Here is a 19,581-nt window from a genome sequence, read left to right on the forward strand (position 1 = left end):
CCAGGACAGTGTCTGTGCAGCTTAATGTTTGGCCCTTTGTAGCTCTGATTTGATACTTGTGTTCAGTTTACAGTCACCGGATGGATTTTAAGATGGCAGGTACCATTCATTCATTCTTTGTTCACTCATCCATTTATTCATTAAACAGCCTGTGCTGGGGGCCTCCTGTGCCAGGACTGTGGTAGGTGCTCGAGTCACAGGAGAGGAGCCCTGCTCTCAAATCACTTGCATCCAAGTGGTTCATTGAAGCCATCTGTACTTCTGGCAAGGGCAGGCGGCATATCGGGGGCACCCTCTTTAGCCCGTCTTCTGCGAGAGTCTTCGTGACAAGCTGGAAATGGAGCTTGCCACTCTCCAAAATTAGCATCTCCCCAACTCTCCCTCCTCACCTCCCATGTATTATGCAGAGTAAGAAAGATGCATACCTGTGATGGTTACTCTTATGTGTCAACCTGACCGGGCCTAGGGACCCCAGATATTTGCTCAGACATCATTCTGAGTGTTGCTGTGAGTGTGTTTTAGGATGAGATTAACATTTAAATGGATCGAATAGAGCAGATTGCCCTCCCTAAGGTGGGTGGGTCTCATTCAATCAGTGGAGGGCCTGACTAGAACAAAAGGCTGAACCTTTCTGGATAAAATAAGAGGGAATTCCTCCTGCCTGCCTGCCTTCAGACTGGAACATTGTTTTCCCCCTGCCTTTGGACTCCACCTGAAATATATCGGCTCCTCCTGGGTCTTGAGCCTGCCGGCAAGGGAATTATACCATCCGCCCTCCTGGTCGTCCAGCTTGCCGGCCTGAGGTCTTGGGATTTGACAGTCTCCATAATCGTGTGAGCCAATTCCTTATAATAAATCTCTTTCTACATATACATACATCCTACTGGCTCTGTTTCTCTGGAGAAACCTGATAAATACAGAACCTGAGCAAAAAAAAAAACACAGTTCTTGGCCCGCCCAGCTTCTGAAATCCGAGAGTGACCACCAGCCGTGCCACCTGAAGTGCTGCCTGTCGGCCTGGTTTCTGACAGATGAACAGGAAGGATGAGGAGGTGGGATGGTTCTCCGTCAGAGCAGCTGGGAAACTGGTCTGTCCACCCCGCTTGCCTGTGGCAAATGGAGCCCCTCCTTCCGGGCTCACGGGAGGCCTCCCGAGCCCAAGCTCATGGCACAGTCACATGGAGGCTGAACGTCATCCTCCACCGGCCTGGGGGAGGGGGAAGAGGCCTGGACCAGAGCCAGGAGGCGAATCTCTGGGCAGCGTCTCCCGTGGAGAAGCAGGCCTGCAGGGGGTGGGCCTGGGGCCTGCGCTTGGAGGATTGAGATGCACCGCGAGAGAGGGCTGCCCAGCACTTGACGTGGGGACAGTTTCATCTGTGAAACTTCCCAAACTCGTCTTATGTCAAGTGATGGTTGAGAAAGTGGGTTAAATCTCCATCTTTTACAGTCCACAGCCTCGGGACAGCTTTAGACCCTTTAAGAGCAGTCAGTGAAAAGATGGTGGCAGAAAGAAAAGCTGATGCCTCTTCTGAGGCCCTCAGAAAAGACCCAGAATGAGGCGATAGTTCCGCTGCATCCTGAGCACATCATGCATAAGAGGTAGTCCAGTGTATTTCTAGAGGCATTTTGCCTAAAATGTGTAACTCTAGTAGGTTCCAGAAACCTGTTAAATAAATGATGTTCCCCAACGTACGATGGTCTCCTCTAACACGGAGTTGCAGCTTGCATTTGCCACCCTTTCTGAACAAACTGCAGTGAAAAATAATCACATCGGGAAAGAAACCCAACCCCGTGACACTCAGAAGCCGTGCATCTGTAGCTCTTTGCAGTTTGACACCAGGCCAGCTGAGCACTCCGCTGGTCTGGCTGTTTTTCTCAGCTGTGGACACAGCCCCTGGCGGATTTTCCTGGCTGACTGCAGGGCCAAGGAGCAGTGGTCGAGGTGATAACTGCCCACGTCCTCGGCCTCCCTGGGGTGCGGTCTTCTCACCCACCCGCTCCTTTCAGGTGGAGCTTGTGACCGGGAAGCAGAGCGCTAAAAACTACGACGACGGAGCTCTTGCTGGCCCAGATTCGTGGAGACGTCAAATGGGGTAGCAACCTCCTTGTTCAGACGCTTTCTGATTGCAGAATCCTCAGGTCATGTTTGAAATGCTCTCACGAGAAGGGCCAGAAATTGCAGAATAAAGGCTGGCTGGAGGGATGGGGGATCCATTCATTCGGCAGCTGCCCTCTGAGCACCTACTGTGTGCTCCGGGGCAAGAAGACCTGACTGCTACCCTTAGAAAATGTACCATCTTGCAGGAGAGGCTAGACAGGTCCTCATGGATCTATAGTCAGGGGCAGAAAATGCTAGGTGCTGGGCCGGGAGCCGAACAGAGGGAGAGCTCACATTGGAACGGAACAGTGGCCTTGAGATATCAGCTCCAGAGGCAGAATTATTGAAAGCGGAGAGAGAGCTCTCCTGCCCCGGCTGACCCTGGCCTGATCCCAGGAAAAGACCCCCAGGTCTCCTGCCAGCTGCCAGGACAGAGGGCTGCTGCTGAGAAGGATGGCAAGTGTATTCATGCGGAAACAAAGCTTACATTTCAGGGCACTGGATCCTTCTCTCAGAGGTAAAGACATCTGGGTTTCTGAGAGTCTGGCAGAGACTTTCGCATTTCCTCCTTCTCTTGGAGCCCACCAGCAGCTCTGGGAAGCCTCCTGGAGACTGGGAATCTGTGCAGAGGCAGCTACCTCCCTTTGCCTCCCCCTCACCTCTCCCTGTGGCCTCCATGAGAGTTTGCTGGTAGGGACACGGGCCCTCACTCTCACTGGGCAGTGGACAGGGGGGCTGACTTAAGCCAAGGAGTGTGCTTACTTGGTCCTGGGTCTCCCAGGCACTGCCGGGGCCCCCACTGACCTTGCCTTTCCCCTCCCCTCTGGTTTGGGGTCCTCTTCACCTCTGCTTCTGTCTGCCTCCCGAGCAGGGTACTGTGGGGAACTCCCCATGGACATGGGTCAAAGCTTTCGCTGTGGAGCTGAGGCCTGCCCAACTGGGGAGGGACAGGTGAAAGGCCCCCTGAGGGGTGCAGCCCACGCTGTTTGGGGCAGATTCAGGTCAGCCTGCTTGTCTTTCACATCTTCAGGATGTGGGAGCATCCGGTGGGGGGGGTGGTCTCATTCACACACCAGGTACCCTCGGATGCCCTTGAGTGAAGAGCCTGGAGTAAAATGTAACCTTTTACTCCAGGCTCTTCACTCCTCTGGACCTCTTTTTTTTTTTTTTTTTTTTTTTTTGCGGTATACGGGCCTCTCACTGTAGTGGCCTCTCCTGTTGCGGAGCACAGGCTCTGCGGCCATGGCTCACGGGCCCAGCCGCTCCGCGGCACGTGGGATCTTCCCGGACCGGGGCACGAACCCGTGTCCCCTGCATCGGCAGGCGGACTCTCAACCACTGCGCCACCAGGGAAGCCCTGGACCTCTTGATGTGATTTTCCACGTAGATATTTCACATCTAAGTTAGAGATCGTGCTCAGAATTTCTGGGTAGGCCTGGAGGGGAGTAAAAAGGCCGTCTGTTTTCTGCTCTCCTTTGTCCCCTGCCGTTCGCATTCCCGCTGGGCCCACGCCCCTGTTGCTCTCACTAGCCACATGGGAGCCGCCTGGCTGGTTGACGTCCCAGTGGGACACAATGACAGGAATGTGCCTTTGGACTGGGTAGAGCTTGTGCCTTTCCTCCACCCTGAGTCCTGGGCACCACTCTGCTCTGCCCTCCCTAGCCTCCTCCAAGTTCATCCTCCATCCTGAACTTCGGAGGAGAGGCCTGTACATCCAGGGCCCACTGTTGCTTTGTAACGCGTCTCTGCTTCCTCAGCCCATGTTGTGGGAGCTGGACCTGTGAGCTTCTGTTCTCGGAGGGCCTTGGCTTTATGTACAAACCCATGAGGATAGAAGAACCAGTCCACGAGTGCTGTTCTGTAGACGGGGCTCCTCCTGGTGTCACTTTGGATTTCTTCTGGGATCCTGGGGATAAAGGTTCAGAGGTTTCACTGTTCCTGATGGCGCCTGACACGTGTAACCCATGTCCTATATCATCAGGCATTTTAACTTTTGTCTGCCTTTGTGCTGAGGGTGTCTAAGGAGACCCTATGAGAAAGTGAGGCTGGGGGAGGGGGCACCTTTATCCCCTTGGATGGGGAAATCTTGTCCCGCATCTGTGTCGCTAACCTATTGACCCGTGCAAGCTAAGGGCAGACCTGGCCTCTTTGACCTGGGGACCCTGCTGATGGGCACAGATGCTGCCCATGTAGTCGGCCTCAGACAAGGGTACAAGGCAGGAAGGAGGCGGGTTCCTGGCGGAGGGTGTAGGCGTGTGCGGTTCCATCTGGTTTTGTAATTCAGTCCAGACCGGTCCTGCCCTTGTGAGGCATTCGTGGTTTCGGCAAAGTGGAGATTTTCAGTCACCTGCCGGCTGATGGTATCTCATTAAGGCATAATTAACCGGTTCGTTTGGGGTGTGGTTATTAGGGAATGACAGCAGGTCTAGGCTGTACTGTGGCCGAGTAAATGAGTAGAGAGCGTACCTTCAAACCAGTTCAGGAGGAGTTTTAGGGGCACCCACGGGTTTTGTCAACGTACAGAGGCCTGGGCCCTACCCCAGTACCTGGAGTTACTAAGAGCAGGAGAGCTGAGAACCAATCAAAGAGCTGGTCTGCAAGGCTCAAGACCTGGGCCCGGGCCGCTCTGCCACTTCTCTTGGATACCCTGGAGCCTAAGGCTGTCCCGGTTTTAGACGGAAAGGCCCGTGCCCCGTGGAACCCGGGACAGTTGGTTGCCCTACCTCTCCGAGCCTTGGTTTCTTTCTTCATAAAGTGAAGGGGTTGGACGAAAGACATTTCTAATTTCTAACCTGAACTCCTTCCCTCCCCTCCCTGCCCAGTAATTGACCCTCCTAAGCTCCTTCCACCCCTGCCTGGGACTCTAGGCCAGCTCTTCCCCACCTAGGCAGACCTTTGTCCCTGGTTGACGACGTGAGTCCACTAAACCTCCCGGGGCCTGGGGAGACCTGGGAGCCTTCTCCAAAGTGGGTGCCACACAAGGGCGCGTCCCGGGTTTCCTCGGAAATGGCAGCAAAGACAGCAAACACAGTGGGGATAGAAGGAGCTAGTTCTTATTTCCCATTGTGCTGGCGACCAAGGAAAGCCGTGAGCTTGCGCAGCTTCAACAAGCAAGCTCGATCTCGTGCTCCGGGTCAAGGCGGTGGGAGGCCAAGCCGGGCTGTGTCCCTGAGCACCCTCGAAAGGCTGGGCCCGGAGCCCCCCGGCCGCCCTTCGTGAGGCCTGGAGGGGCTGGGACTGGGGCAAGCCAGACGTCACGGGGCAGAAGCGTTTCTGCTGGGAAAGCGATAGAGGCTTTGAATAAGATCACTGTCAGTGGCCTTTCCCCCTGCACTCTAGGAATTGGGGGCTCTGTGGGATTCTAGGGGGGGGGCTTTCTCCTGGAGCTCCCCTGGTGCTCTGGAGATAACAGGTCAGATTCCCACACGACAGAATCAGACGCCTGCATAGCTGAGCCCCCGTGATGGCCCTTCTGTTTCCTAGGCCACCAAAGATTGGGGTTTGCTACGATTCGGTCAGACCATGTAGTCCCGGAACCGGAGACAGACCATCGGCCTTGACCATCCCGTGGTGGTTTTCAAAGTTTTCGGTCCTTTGACCCATTGTGCTTCTCAGTTCTGGGCCAAGCAGGCCCCCAATGCAGGAGGCCCTGAGGCTCACAGAGCCTGGAATTTCCCAAGGGCGCTTGTACAGTTTCTTTCCCCACTCTGTGACGTTTGGGTACCTGGCTTGGGGACCAGCACTTGATCACCCCCGATTTTAGGCTCTGGAGAGGCCTGTGGAGGGAATTTCCCAAACAAACAAGAGTGTGAGTGTCCCTTCCTTGCGGGGCGTCAGCCCAAGGTGTGGGTGTCCTTGGAGGGGTCCTGGCCAGGGAGCCTGGGTGCCAGCCTTGCCTTCTGTCTTCCAGGCAGGCCTGGCTTCCCCCGAGAACTCGGAGCAGCTCATCATTGCCTTGGAGCCCGAGGCAGCCTCCATCTACTGCCGGAAGCTGCGGTTGCACCAGATGATCGAGCTGAGCGGCAAGGCCACGGTCAATGGGTACAGCTCCAGGGACACAGTAGGAGCTGGGTTTGCACAGGGTACCTCCTGCTCTCTCTCTCCCCCTCCCCGCTCTCTTCCCTCTAGCCCCCTGCATGTTTCTGTGCCTTGGAGTTTTAAAGGCACTCAGTGTGGTCGTGAGAAATCAAGATGCTTCTGGAGGTTGGCCCTTAAGTATCTCTGTGCTCAGCCCCCCTACCTGGCCCCTCCAAGGACCCCCGTAAACTCAGCAGTGGTTGCCCTAGTTCATCACCCACCCCAAGTACCTTAGGGGAGGGCACTTCTCTCCAAGAACCCAAGGGTGGCCTGAGAGCAGCTCTCAGCCTTGCATTTTACTGGGCGTTTAATCTCTCCTCTCTATTAACTGATTCTGAATCTCATCCCACTTGCTTGTTATTAATTCCTCCATTAAGATTGTTGATTTATTGCTGACTCACTCATTGGGGCCGCTTCGTGTGTGATGAGCTCATTGTGTGTCTTAACTATAAACCTGGCGAGAGTTGAAACTAGAGGTGGAAAGGGCTGACTTTTCCTGAGGGGCTGATGCTCATTTAGCTGTAGGAAGTAGCACCGCCCATGGACACGCAGGACTGGCATTTTAAGGGCCTTTTTCTCTTTAATGTTCACTATATGCAAGTTGCTCACGATCTTGTGCCTCCGGACTCTGTTTTCCCTGGAATGCAGGGCTCCGTAGGTCTGTCCAGGGCCACGGAGTCTGCAGACACCCTGGATCACTCAGAGCCACGTGAGTGAGCATGGAAGCTGATGGGAGCTGGGGAGGTGGCTCTGTGCGCCCCGGCTCTGAGCTCTGTGCCCGGGTGAGGGCTCCGAGGACAGAAACCCCCCCCATCGCCCAAGCCCATCTCCAGCCTGCCCTGCAAGGCCCAGGCCCAGGAGGAGAGGGATGCCATCAGTGAGGACGGTCACCGGTTGGTCCCAAGCTTTACTTGGTCCTCTTCCCAACGCCGGTCTCTTTACTACCCGGGGTGCTGGGGCCCAGGCTCACGCTTCGCAGGCACACGTTCCTGCCCAGGCAGGCTTCTCTTCCTCTTCACAGGGTGACTCTGCCCCGGCAGCCACTGCTCTGCATTTTTAACCCAGGATGGAGGCATCTGTGAGCCTCAGCCTCGAGACAGTGGCGAGAAGTTCGCTTGTCCCCAGGCTGCTGCCTCAGCCCGCTGGGGCCATGTGTTTGCACTCTGGATCTGATTCACCCAGAATGAATGGAAGCAGGCTTCCCTCTAAGTCTGAGGGCTTGATTTGCCTTTTTCTCACAATGCTTGGCCTCCCCAGCATGCCAAGGCTGGCCTGACTGCTAACTAAATCCAATGCATTCGTGTTCTAAGTACCCAGGATAATCTCGTTATTTAAATTTCCTTCTTCATTGTTGTAACTGGAAAAAAGAGGAGTGACTGAGTGGGCTCTATATTTCATATGCTGATTCTTACGCAGTTGTTCATAAACAGCAGCTCATGTCAGAATTAGCTAATTCAACACAGCATTCCTTGACACTTCTTAAGTATAACGTTCACATTTGAGGGGGACACTTTTTTGAATGCCTGCCTTCCCCGAGAGCTCAGTTTTTGGTTCCCTTCCTTTAACATATCCTACCTACCCTCACGCTGCCCTGTGTCTGTGTCCTGTGCCCTGTGGGATTTACTGTTTCCTGTGCTCAGAGGGGGTGTCTTTGGTCTTTGAAATCCTCAAATTGTTGGCCACCATCCCTCAGAGGGGCAGTGAGACAGGGGTTCTGTCTCAACCTTGCTTTACGGTGGGAACCCGTCTCCCGGAAGGACGGGGTGCTTGCTATGTGCAGAGGCCTGGCAGAGCACTTAATCTGGGATACCCAGGATGGCATTAATACCCTGAGACCCCCTGGCTGTTTTCTGTCCTCTGATGCTTCTCCCTGATGGACACCCAGTGGCCACCACTGAGGAGACCAGAGCTGGCACTCTGCCCCCAGCACTGCAGGGTTTGCTGTCGGTATTATTTTATTCCAAAGAGACTTAATGAGATGAGAAAAGGCTGCATTTTTCACAATCTTGGGCTTAATTTGCCCGAAAAATGAGATAATTTTTTGAAGCTCAGAACATGTTTTATTAGCCTCACTAGGCCGTTTTTTATGAATACCATTTCGTTTGTCATCTAGATTGTTTTAGAAAACCAATGCCCACTACAAGGTGTGCAATATAAGTTCATCTGGAGCTGGTGTGGGGAACAGCAGAGAAGCCCTGAGTTTGGAGATCCCTAATCGGGGGTGGGGTGGGGGGTGGGGCGGCCTCCGCTGTAAACCAGAGCCTGAGGAACTTAGGGCTGGCCCGATGTCTGCCATTCTAATCCCCAGAGAAGATGTTTTGCAAACACTGTGCTCCTTGCTGAAGGAGGCTGGAGGGTCAAGGGTTCTTTCTTGGATAACCAGCAACAGATGGACGTGTAGGGCTTTAGGGGCTAAAAAGTTGGTCGGGAGGACACTTGTGGGATGGGACAGCCGAGTGGCGGACGGAGACTTCGTCTGTAAAACCAGGCTCGCTCTGAAGTGTTCATCGTAGTGATCATTTGCTGGGTTCCCAGTCTCATACTTGGTGCTTTGCCTTCCTTATCACCTGCTGTGTGCCTGGTGTCACAGTGGGTGCTGAGGATAAATCAGACGGCTGGTCCCTGCACTGTCTGTGAGAGACCTTAAGTGATTTGCCCGAATTCCCATCGTGCCTGTGCTCTGCTGCTTCCCAGGCCCCCTCTCACAGCACCTTTCCCACCTCTTCACACTCGTATTCTGATTCTGCTTTTTCAGACTTCACTCTAAATCGTTAAATCTCAAAGGCAGAGGGGGTCCGTGCTCTGAGGGTTAATTTCAGGCTGCAAGACGGAGTCGTGGGAACTGCAAGTCCCTTGACCTCCCTGACCTGGTTTCCTCGTCTGAACACAGGGCGATATGATTTGTGCTTGTCCGCCTCACGGGGCTGGCAGGAGGCCTGCGGGAGAGGAAATAACCCATGCGAGTCACAGCCACTGGGTACCCCGAGCCACCCCCAGGTTGTCCCGCGGAGTGCAGGAAACAGGCGGCGCCGACTTTTCTAGGTTCAGCCGTGCCACCTTGTGGCTGAAGCGCCACCTTGTGGCTGAAGAGCATGTCGACTTCAACGGGGTCTGGAAAGGGCTCCTGGCCGTTTAGCCAGGATCCAGATTAGGAAAACATACCCCGCATTCCTTGTATCAGACAAAGCTGCTTGATGTGAAATTATTTAACCAAGCGCACTGAAGGCTGCTTGGCAGACTGCCTCCTCACTGGGGCAGCAAAGCCAGGAAATTGGCCTATTTTATTCGCATTCCCCTGAAAGTGTCCCTGGAGGAAGGGAATCTCATCAGGGTAAGCTTTTCAGCAGGGCACTGGCCAAAGCTGCCAGGCAGATGAATAGATGAAGGCTGGTGGAAATAGCTACTTGCTCTGGAAGAGCTGACTTTGTCATTCCCTATGTTGTATTTATGTAATCATTTTGATCAAGTATCACCAAATGTTCTGTTCCTAAACCTCCCATGCTCTTTTACCTCCACTGATTGCAGCTGACTTCCAGCTCTTTCATGTTTTCTTACCCATCGTTATTTTCTTTCTGTTGGCCACTAGCTAAGGAACACACACGACGTAATCGGCAGAGTCGAACCTTTTTGGTGGAGAATGTCATAGGAGAAATCTGGTCCGAGCTGGAGGAAGGTAGCATCCTTAAACGTCCTTTACCCCTGCTGGATTGTGTGTGTGTATGTGTGTGTGTGGACTGCTGGCAAAAATGCATTTCTATTTGTTCCTTTTGTACTTTTGGAAAATGTTCCAAATCAGTTGGTTTTACAGACCACTCGCCCAGGGAGAGCTCTTTTTTTTTTGCGGTACGCAGGCCTCTCACTGTTGTGGCCTCTCCCATTGCGGAGCACAGGCTCCGGACGTGCAGGCCCAGCTGCCATGGCTCACGGGCCCAGCCGCTCGGCGGCATGTGGGATCCTCCCGGGCCGGGGCACGAACCCGTGTCCCCTGCATCGGCAGGCGGACTCTCAATCACTGCGCCACCAGGGAAGCCCAAGGGAGCTCTTTTTGGAGCTGTAATTTTGCATGTTCTAAAACCATATAGGTTCTTCAGAAGAAAAGTAGGAATTGGAACTCACCAGTTCCAGAGTGAGTCTTGCGCTAAACAGCAGGTCATTTGATGGTGGTATTAACTTGGCAGGAAGTGGTCTACACGTGCCAGGTATGCAGCAGCGCATGACCCGAACGCTTTAGTCCTAAAGACTCACTCATCTGGGTTCATCATCCATGCTAACCGGCACTTCTGGGCACACACTGTCTCATCTCTTTAGTCATGAGTAACTCACTGTGTGGCTAATTAGCAAAACTGTTGTACTAACGAGTGTTGATGGCGCTTAGCTGCGTACACCAAGTCATCCTGCCAGCTTGTTCCAGGACATGATGGACAAGTGGTCTATATACAGGTTGGCTGTTTTTGTACCAGGTGACAAGTATGTGGTAGTGGACAGTGGCGGTGGCACCGTAGACCTGACAGTCCATCAGATACGGTTACCGGAGGGACACCTTAAAGAACTGTACAAAGCAACAGGTAAGCCTGAGAAAATGAGAAAAATGGCTAATTTTCTCATACCTGAGCTGTTTTACCCATTTCAGATTTCTCTCAGTGTCTCATTCTTTCAGTGCCACCAGCATGTGGAATTACAGGCAGTAGAGGATACAGATGCGGGAGACCAGAGAGCAAAATGCAGTTAAATGGCCTGTAAAACACAAACCACCATAACTTGGGTTTGGGCATAAAGTGAGCCTGTTTCAGATCCTCGCCGTGATTGTCACCTGTGATCTGGTGAAACTTTCTAGGGAGGTCCCACGATGCCTGGTCTTGGATCAAGATCATCAAACCAAAGAACATTCTCTTCTTCTTGGTGGCGGGGGCAGGGATGAGTAACTAGTAGATCACAGGGACTAAGTGAAGTCTGCTGGTTTTCCAGACACTGTCCTTGGATTTCTTTGGTGGGAATACCATGATGCCCCTAGTTAGTTAAATGTATTGATTTTATTTAAAATGTAATTGATTTTAAACAGATTGTTGACGAGTGATTTCTGTAGGAAAGTTTCTCCACGTGGAATGAGAAGAACCTCAGGGTTTTAAAGTGTAAGTAAAAACGCAGAGCTGCGGTCTGCTGGCTAAGTGGGTCCAAGTCTGTGCTGCTGTCTTTGAACAGAACCCAGAACCCAGGGTAGGCTGCTTCTCCGACACCGGATTCCATTTCTGACCGTTTTTAACCTAGTGGTCTCCCATTTTGTTCTTGACTCAGGTGGAGCCTATGGATCTTTAGGAGTAGATTATGAATTTGAAAAGCTTCTGTGTAAAATATTCGGAGAGGATTTTATTGAGCAATTCAAAATCAAGCGTCCTGCGGCCTGGGTTGACTTAATGATTGCATTTGAGTCTCGCAAAAGGGCAGCTGCCCCGGACCGAACTAACCCGCTGAACATCACCCTGCCCTTCTCCTTCATTGACTACTACAAGAAGTTCCGTGGGCACAGCGTGGAGCACGCCTTGAGGAAGAGCAAGTGAGCTGGGCTCATGTTTGGCTCAGGACAGTCTAGGGGGTAGATTGTGTTCATGGCGAGGAGGAAGGTGGTGTGGACGCTGAGTTCCAATCCTACACACTTGCTGTGTGACCTTGGGCAAGTGACTCAACGTTTCTGTTCCTTAGTTTTTTCACCTGGAAAATGGGCACGATAATTCCACTTACCTTAAAGGGTTGTTGTGAGGATGAAGTGTATTCATATACGCTCAGCACAATGCCCTGAGACCTGGAAAATACACCATCTCTGTGTCAGCTATGATTACGCACTAAAAAGATAAGCTGTATGAAATCAGGGAAGTTTGTCTGTTTGGGGCCCTGCTTTATCCCCAGTGTCTACAACAGAACCTGATGCATAGGTAGGAGGTGCTCGGTAAATATTTGTTGAATTCTTTATCACCCTGCCTCCTGCACTAGACTTTGGTTTCCACTGTCTCAGGGGAATGTTGGCCACAGGCAAAAGCAAAGAGAAACAAAAGAGGTTATGCCTTAGCTTTGAAGCTCCTAAGGGTCTAGGTCCTGGTGGGTTAGTGTATTTCTAAGGGTTCTTTGGACTTTCAAGCCCCCTTTGGCCCCGTTGGATGTGACCACCATTCTACCAGGGCTTCGACTATGCAGGTTAGCCTGGGTATCCTTTATACACTCACCGCTCATTCTCTCTCTGTCATGCCTCCACAGCGTGGATTTTGTGAAGTGGTCCTCGCAGGGGATGCTGAGGATGAGTCCAGATGCCATGAATGCCCTTTTTAAGCCGACCATTGATAGCATCATTGAGCATCTCCGTAAGTGATCAGCCAGGGCTCGGGCACTCAGTGAGGCAGAGCCAAGAATGGAGACTGATGTTTCCAGTATCACCAACCAGTATGTGTGAAGTCAGGAGGGCAGGGGGCCTGGGTCTTGGAGCCGCAGGCCAGGGCCCCAGCAGGAGCGGGCAGGGCCTGGGCACGCATGAGGGCGGTTGCTGGGCACTGGCTGTGGATCCCTCACCTCAGGTACTGCAAAGCAGCCCAGAGCCTGTTCTCACTTGGGCTTCCATTTGGCTTCAGAAGTCAGAGAGCTGGGAGATCTAAAGCAATATTATCATCGAGTGACAGGCCTTAGGGAATGGATGGTCTTTGCTGTATCAGGACAAATTAGAAACCACAACCTCTGCTAGGGAGGAGGGACTGTTGTGTAAACCAAAGAAAGGTCTCCCACAAGAGAGCAAACAGAATCTGGCCGAGCAGTTAACCTGCTCCCTCGGGGGCCCTCGCCCAGGGACACAGAGTAGACTCACCAGGGGCCTCTTTCAGTATCCAGGCCCTCCACACTCTTCCCACCCTGTACCTCCACAGTCAGAACTCCTAGAGGTGGGATGGGAATGTTATGAAAACCAAAGAATAATATAGAGAACAGCCTGCCTTAACAGAACCGCAGGTTTGGAGAGGGCAAGGGGTATTCATTTATGTGTAACAAGGAACTACACAAACTGATCACTGTCTAGCTGTTAACATGGGTTTCTACTCAGCAGGAGCTTTGGTTTTTATTCCTGAGCGTATTGATGTACAAACCCCTCCTTTCTTTAAAAGACTGTCTCTACAAACATATTCCGTCCAACAAGGTCAGACTAAGCCTGTCCTCCAGCTGGCCCAAGCGGCTTTGTCCGTTCTCCACATCCTCAGGCCACCCAATCCCCCCTGGCTTCTGGTGACAGGTCTCTGTCCCTTCCTCTTCCCCCTCAGGGGACCTGTTTCAGAAGCCGGAGGTGTCCACGGTCAAGTTCCTCTTCCTGGTGGGCGGCTTCGCCGAGGCGCCCCTCCTACAGCAGGCGGTGCAGGCGGCCTTCAGCGACAAGTGCCGTATCATCATCCCCCAGGACGTGGGCCTCACCATCCTTAAGGGCGCTGTCCTCTTCGGCCTGGACCCCGCCGTCATCAAGGTGCGCCGGTCCCCGCTCACCTACGGGGTTGGGGTGCTGAACCGCTACGTGGAGGGCAAGCACCCGCCCGAGAAGCTGCTGGTGAAGGACGGCACTCGCTGGTGCACCGACGTCTTCGACAAGTTCATCTCCGCTGACCAGTCCGTGGCCCTGGGCGAGCTGGTCAAGCGCAGCTACACCCCGGCCAAGCCCTCCCAGCTGGTCATCGTCATCAACATCTATAGCTCTGAGCTCGACGACGTGAGCTTCATCACCGACCCCGGGGTGAAGAAGTGCGGCACGCTGCGCCTCGATCTCACGGGGGCCGGCGGCACTGCCGTGCCCACCCGCAGGGAGATCCAGACCCTCATGCAGTTCGGGGACACCGAGATCAAGGCCACGGCCGTTGATATAGCCACCTCCAAGAGTGTCAAGGTTGGGATCGACTTCTTAAATTACTAACCGGCCCTCCCCGCCGCCTGTCCCCTCGGACTCAGCTCACCTGCATCTGCTGACCTCAACCCTGACTGTTCTTTCCCTGCCCTTGACCCTTAGCCATCACCCGTCTGAATTTCAGCAGGGAAGGTGAGAACAGCCAGGGCTAGAAATAATTAGGGGTATTTGAAGGCACACTGGAGTCAGAAAAACTGTTGGCAGTGAAGATGGAGGTTAGGAAATAAGGAATTTGAGGATCGCGGAAAAGCAGCTAGTGTTCGCAGGTACGAAGTGGTGAAACCCCCCCCCCCCCCCACCACCGCCCCACAAGGGAATCAGTAGATTTCTGCAGCAGTGATCGGGCTTGGGTCGAAGAGATCTCCCTTATGTAGAACTTAGGATGCCCTGTCGCGATCCTTCCAGATTTGAAATAAGATCTTGGAGCCAGGAGGAGATTCTTCATCTCTCTTGAGACTTTTCTTTTTTACGTATTTTGGATGGCAGTCGATATAAAATGCCATCCATCTGCAGTTAATTTCTTTTCATCATGGTGTGACTAAAAGTGATGATTCACTGGGAACTTGGAGGGTTTTTAGCTGGTGGGAGAAGACGGCCTACACTGGGTGCTATTTTAGGTTCTCATCATTTAAATTCCAAAAAGGTTTAGTGAAGAATAACTGGAGCTTCAGCTAATCCACTAGGATTTGTGAGTGGGAGAGCTGACACCTCAGCTTTTCAGCAGGTAAAAATTTGCTTCGAGGGAAATGGATATTGAGCTAGTGACAGATCCCAAATTATATGCTGTGATAGAACTCCCCAGAGGTCAAATCCTGATTTCTGAATTCATGAGTAATTTGAGTTAACCTTAGTAGGATTCTGTGTGAGAAAATGAAGTTGCAGTTTGCCTTGTTCACATCAGCAAGCCCGGGAGTCCGGAGCAGCCCCTCCCCTTGACGGGCGCACGTATTTTAAACTAACTCTCTCCTCCCTGCTTGCCCTCATCTCCCTAAGAGATTTGGCCATTTATTTCCACATTTTGAAAAGAATACATCGGTGATACATGGGCAGAGAATCTGTTTAACAAAATGTTTTGTTAAAATCTTCCGTTTTAAAACTAGAACTGAAGATTCTATCTAAAGGCACTCAGAGATCTGTACTTAGTGAATGAAGCTGGGTTCTTTCAAAGCAGATCTGTGCATCTCCCGTGCAAGAACTGCCTGGGTGCTTCTGAAAAACAGGTTCCTGGATTCTATCCCTTTTAGGAACTCAAGTCTTGGAGAGGGGAACCAGAATCTGCAATTTTTAGTAAAGGCCACAGGGGACTGTGGTTCAATTGGCATTTGAAAACTCCTAACTTTAGGGTTTGGGAAAGCTGGGGCCCAGACCAGAGCCTGCAGCTTCCAGTTGGGTTCCCTTAGGGAGTGAGTCTGCAAGTGAAGGCCCACAATCCCACACGTTGCCCTCTTGTGAGCGGGGGGAGGGGGGGGGGCAGGGGGGGAGCTGGAGCTCCAGCTGGCTTGGGGAGGGCACTCTTAACCTTCACCGGAAGGGCCTGGGGAGGAGAAGGATTGGAAGAAAGGCAGCCTAAGAATGGCGCTGAGGAACCAACTGGTGTGTGTGCCGCCCTCCATCCTTCCCCACTTGCAAAGCCAGTCTTCAACATTCAGGAGCCAACTGGGGAGAAAAATCAAGAACCCGACTCAGCCCGTGTCATCTGTTCAAAGCTGTCTTTTCCACCTGCTGGAGTTAATTCGATTTTAAATCACCGGAGGCATGCATAGTGAACGAGGGGAGGATGGCTGACTCAGCCACTAACTTTGAATGCAACTTGGATTCACAAAGCCATTATCACAGTCCATTATCATATGCAGATTTTAAGTAGCATTTCCAACTTCATTCTAAGTGTCTTCTTTTCCACATCGCTTGCTGCAGAATTCCCTACTAGAATGTGAGACACTAACAAACCACAGAACTAGAGAATGCTAGTCACATACTTAGTAGCGGGGTTTTGCATCGAGACACAAATGTGTGCTCTAGGCTTCTGCTGCCTGCTCGGCTTCAAAAGCTAAATGCTATATGGGTCTTTCTTTGGTGTTGCCAGCCATACTCTACAAACAAGACTTTTCCATTTAGTTATAAGTAATATAATTTTATGTACATATAATATTAGAAAATTGTACAGAATCTTGATTTCTACAATGTGCTCTTGTTAAAAAAAAAAAAAAGGGAAAATGCTCTTTGAATTTTGTTGACGACATTGCTGCCTTTAAGTTTCCGTGGTTTCATTTCTGAATTGTGCTTACTAGACATTGATTTGTACTGATGCTAAGCTATGGACTGCGTGTGCAGGCTGAGCAACAGACAGAGGTGCCTATAGGGTGAGAATCCTCTGCGAAATAGACCGGCTGGATTGACACCTCCATCAGACCTTTCTACACACACATCCTTCCCAAAGGTTCACAGTTTATATTTAAAGGTGCATAATAATGTATCGATTCTCCTGAACTGTCTTTGAGAGCGGGACCTTCTTGTTCTGTAAGCCATGTGACTGTGCAGGGAAACCGCCGAAAGCTCTGTGTCCCTGCAGGGCTGTCAGCGGCTCCTTGTGGGGCGAAGCAGTCACTCTGAAGGCAAAGTGTGATGTTTTCAGGACACCAGAATCAAAGGAAGGAATCAGGTGGTACACAAATCCAGCTTTTCTACTGGATTAAGTCTAAGTGTGAGTAATAGAGTCAAGTCCTTTTCTTGACTAAAGTAAGGCCTTTCCCATCTTGCCTTAAGGATGTCTCCTTGTCTACGATTTCTCTTAAATGAAATGGTTGAAATTTGCGATGTTGGCAAAAAGATGATGGAGAGGGGGTGATGCTTTTGCTGCATTTTCTTCTGCCCCAGAGATGCAGCCCTGATAGTCAGACTTCTTAGAGGGAATCCTCAAATCCACCCCTTCTCCCCTCCTCCCCCACAGTAATGTTCTAGAGTAAGAGCACTGGATAGGTACACTTGGACACATTTTCTAATCTTAGAAAGTTTCTAAAAGGCCCGTTGTCTTAACCCATTACTCAGTTGTCCCTGGCATATTATCTGAGGTTCAAGTTTCTTGGAAGCAGAACTGTCAAAGGGTTTCCTTTGTAACTTCCCTTTCTGTACACAGCAGGCATTAATAAATGTTGAATGTCAGACAAGAATGTTAGATGGACAAGAGAGGAACGAGGAAACATACAAGTGTTTCTGCAGACCGATGGCTAAGATGAATCCAGATTACAGAGACTGCCCTACCCCCTAGAATGTTATTTAGATCAAGTTTAGCTTTTAGAGTCCAGGTCTGGTTAATTGCCAGGGTGGCAAAGAATCGCATGCACCTATATAAACAGGAGTCAAAATGCATTATTAGCTGAAGATCGAGTCACACATTGTGGAGATGAAATAGCTGTGATTAAGCTGCATATTTATGCTGGGAAATGGCTGAAGTGGATGACTAGTATAAAAGTTGTTGGCCATAACATCATATCTCTTATCTGCTTGGAATATGGAAATATATTCTAAAATAACAGCCACTGGGGTCTTGTTCACTATAAATTCAAACTTCACAGAACTCGGCAGCAATTCACAATTTGACTGTATCTGCAAACTGTCTTCACGGATGTCTAATAAAGCAAAACTCTGGATCTCACGTGGCCCACACTTTTCTTTTGCACTCTGAATTTGTAAATGGAATTATAGATACATTACTGACTTTCCCCTGTACCCCATCTCAGATGGAAATTGATTTTCAGGTCTTTTCCTAGGTGTTGCAAGCTTTTTAAACTTGCATTGCAATAAGACTGGCTCCTCTGTGCACTGTGGAACCGAGCCTCCATTGACATCCATGAACCCCTTTTCCCTTTAAGCCAAAGAAAGCAACCTTGCCAGACAGAAGGCAGATAAGCCACAGTGACAGCTGGTAACTCCACTGCTCGCAAATGAAGGTCATTAAAAAAAAAAAAGCAGAAGGCCAAGGACTGATGCCTTGCCCTCTGGCATCCTAGCAGGTACAACTAGCTGCCCGCTGCAACTAGGGCCTTGGGTTTATTCCAGGCTCTATGTCTGGGTCACCCTCCAGAGTTGGCTCTAGAAGTTTCTGGATAGTCTGAGGCGGGCCCTAGGACCCCGAGGGAGGTATAAATGGGTTCTTCCTAAGTGGGTAGCTGCACCAGCTTTCATCTGGAGTTTAGTTCCCATGAGGAGAGGTTGGGAAGGCCAGGATGTGCAGTCAAACAAACGTGTATTGCAAAGTAGAACCAGCAGGCAGTCTAGCTGTGTCTCCTCATCTATAGGGAGCGGCTGGGACCAGCAGTCTGTAAAGGCCACTCAGTCCCTGGATCTGGGTCACACAGTGGGCATCTTGGTTTTGTCGACTTGAAACAAATGCACAATGTGAGAGTTGAGAGCTAAGTTTTACTTGGGACACAATGAGGGCTATAGCCCGGGAGACAGCATTCCAGATAGCTCTGAGAAACTGCTCTGAAGAGGTGGGGGTGGGGGGGAGTCAGTATATATGTGATTTTGGTGAAGAGGGAGTCCATGCAATCAGGCACATATGTTTTCGCAGGTTTCTGCTAGTCTCGTGAAGTTACTGCTAGTCACAAGGAGCAGACGTCACCATAAAGGATTTTAGTGCTTTTCTAGATACGAGGAGATACAAGAATTGGGCTCATAAAATAAAATCGGCTCCTGAAAGTATCTAACTCTCTGAACACCTGTTCTGCCAGTTCTTCCCAGAGCACAGAGTGCCTCTTCTCTGCTCTCCACCCTGAACTCCTTTCAGGGGGTGTTGAAAGTCAGCTACTTCAGTAGCACCTGAATTAATCCTCGTAGATGGCAAGTGCCCATGGCAAGTGCCAATTTGTAGTTGACGGTTTCAGTCCACTGAGATGAAAGCTCATCCCCCATAAGATGAGGACGGTTAGAAGGAGTACGGCCCCACCTTCCCAGCATCCTTCATTCTGGTGCTTTGTCCCTTTCTGCCCGGTTACCTGTCCTGGCCATCTGGAGATTCTCCTAGTAAGAGACACGAGGCTAGGAGGACTGGGCTGTGAGAAGCCCAGGGGAAGCCTTCTGGGACACAGGCCTCTGCTTCCCTCCCAGGCCCGCCCCTGCCAAGGCCTGTTTCCGCCAATCCTCTCCCCCCAGCCCAGGCCTCCCCAGTGTCTACATCAGAAAAGGCGGCTTTGACCCGGATCCCTTCGTGTATCCCTCTCCACAATTCCCAAACCCAGAGCGGACTCGCCTGGGTGAGACCTTGCATTCAGAACGGAGAACAGCTCCGGAGGCAAAATAGTTTCCAGGCTAATCTCTGCATCTCACCCCATAGACCGACGCTGAGCGAGTTCACTCCGGGGTTCACCACTCGCCTCTGGTTCCCGGGCCGGACTTCGGCCAGGAGGCCAAAGGGTGATGACGGCGGGAGGGGCGGGGGTGGGGGGGTGGGGGATGGTCCGACTCCGCCATCTTCCCCCGCGCCACCCAC

General features: G+C 51.5%; 1 protein-coding gene across 8 annotated transcripts in view; it reads left to right on the top strand.

Moving 5' to 3' along the window:
• Positions 1–17,745, top strand: part of HSPA12A (heat shock protein family A (Hsp70) member 12A) — a 165,434-nt gene extending 147,689 nt beyond the window's left edge. For 5 of the 8 annotated variants that reach the window (XM_067024572.1, XM_067024569.1, XM_067024571.1 and 2 more), the window contains 6 exons: positions 6,009–6,180; positions 9,762–9,848; positions 10,636–10,740; positions 11,468–11,726; positions 12,422–12,525; positions 13,465–17,745. In XM_067024572.1, the coding sequence (XP_066880673.1) occupies positions 6,009–6,180; positions 9,762–9,848; positions 10,636–10,740; positions 11,468–11,726; positions 12,422–12,525; positions 13,465–14,102 (1,365 nt within the window). In that variant the 3' untranslated portion in view covers positions 14,103–17,745. The remainder of the gene's footprint in view (positions 1–6,008; positions 6,181–9,761; positions 9,849–10,635; positions 10,741–11,467; positions 11,727–12,421; positions 12,526–13,464) is intronic. The other 3 variants (XR_010838820.1, XR_010838822.1, XR_010838821.1) reach the window with 1 other exon arrangement.
• Positions 17,746–19,581: the final 1,836 nt, after the last annotated feature.

Source organism: Kogia breviceps, chromosome 2 (genome assembly GCF_026419965.1).
Source record: "Kogia breviceps isolate mKogBre1 chromosome 2, mKogBre1 haplotype 1, whole genome shotgun sequence".
Taxonomy (NCBI): Eukaryota; Metazoa; Chordata; class Mammalia; order Artiodactyla; family Physeteridae; genus Kogia; species Kogia breviceps.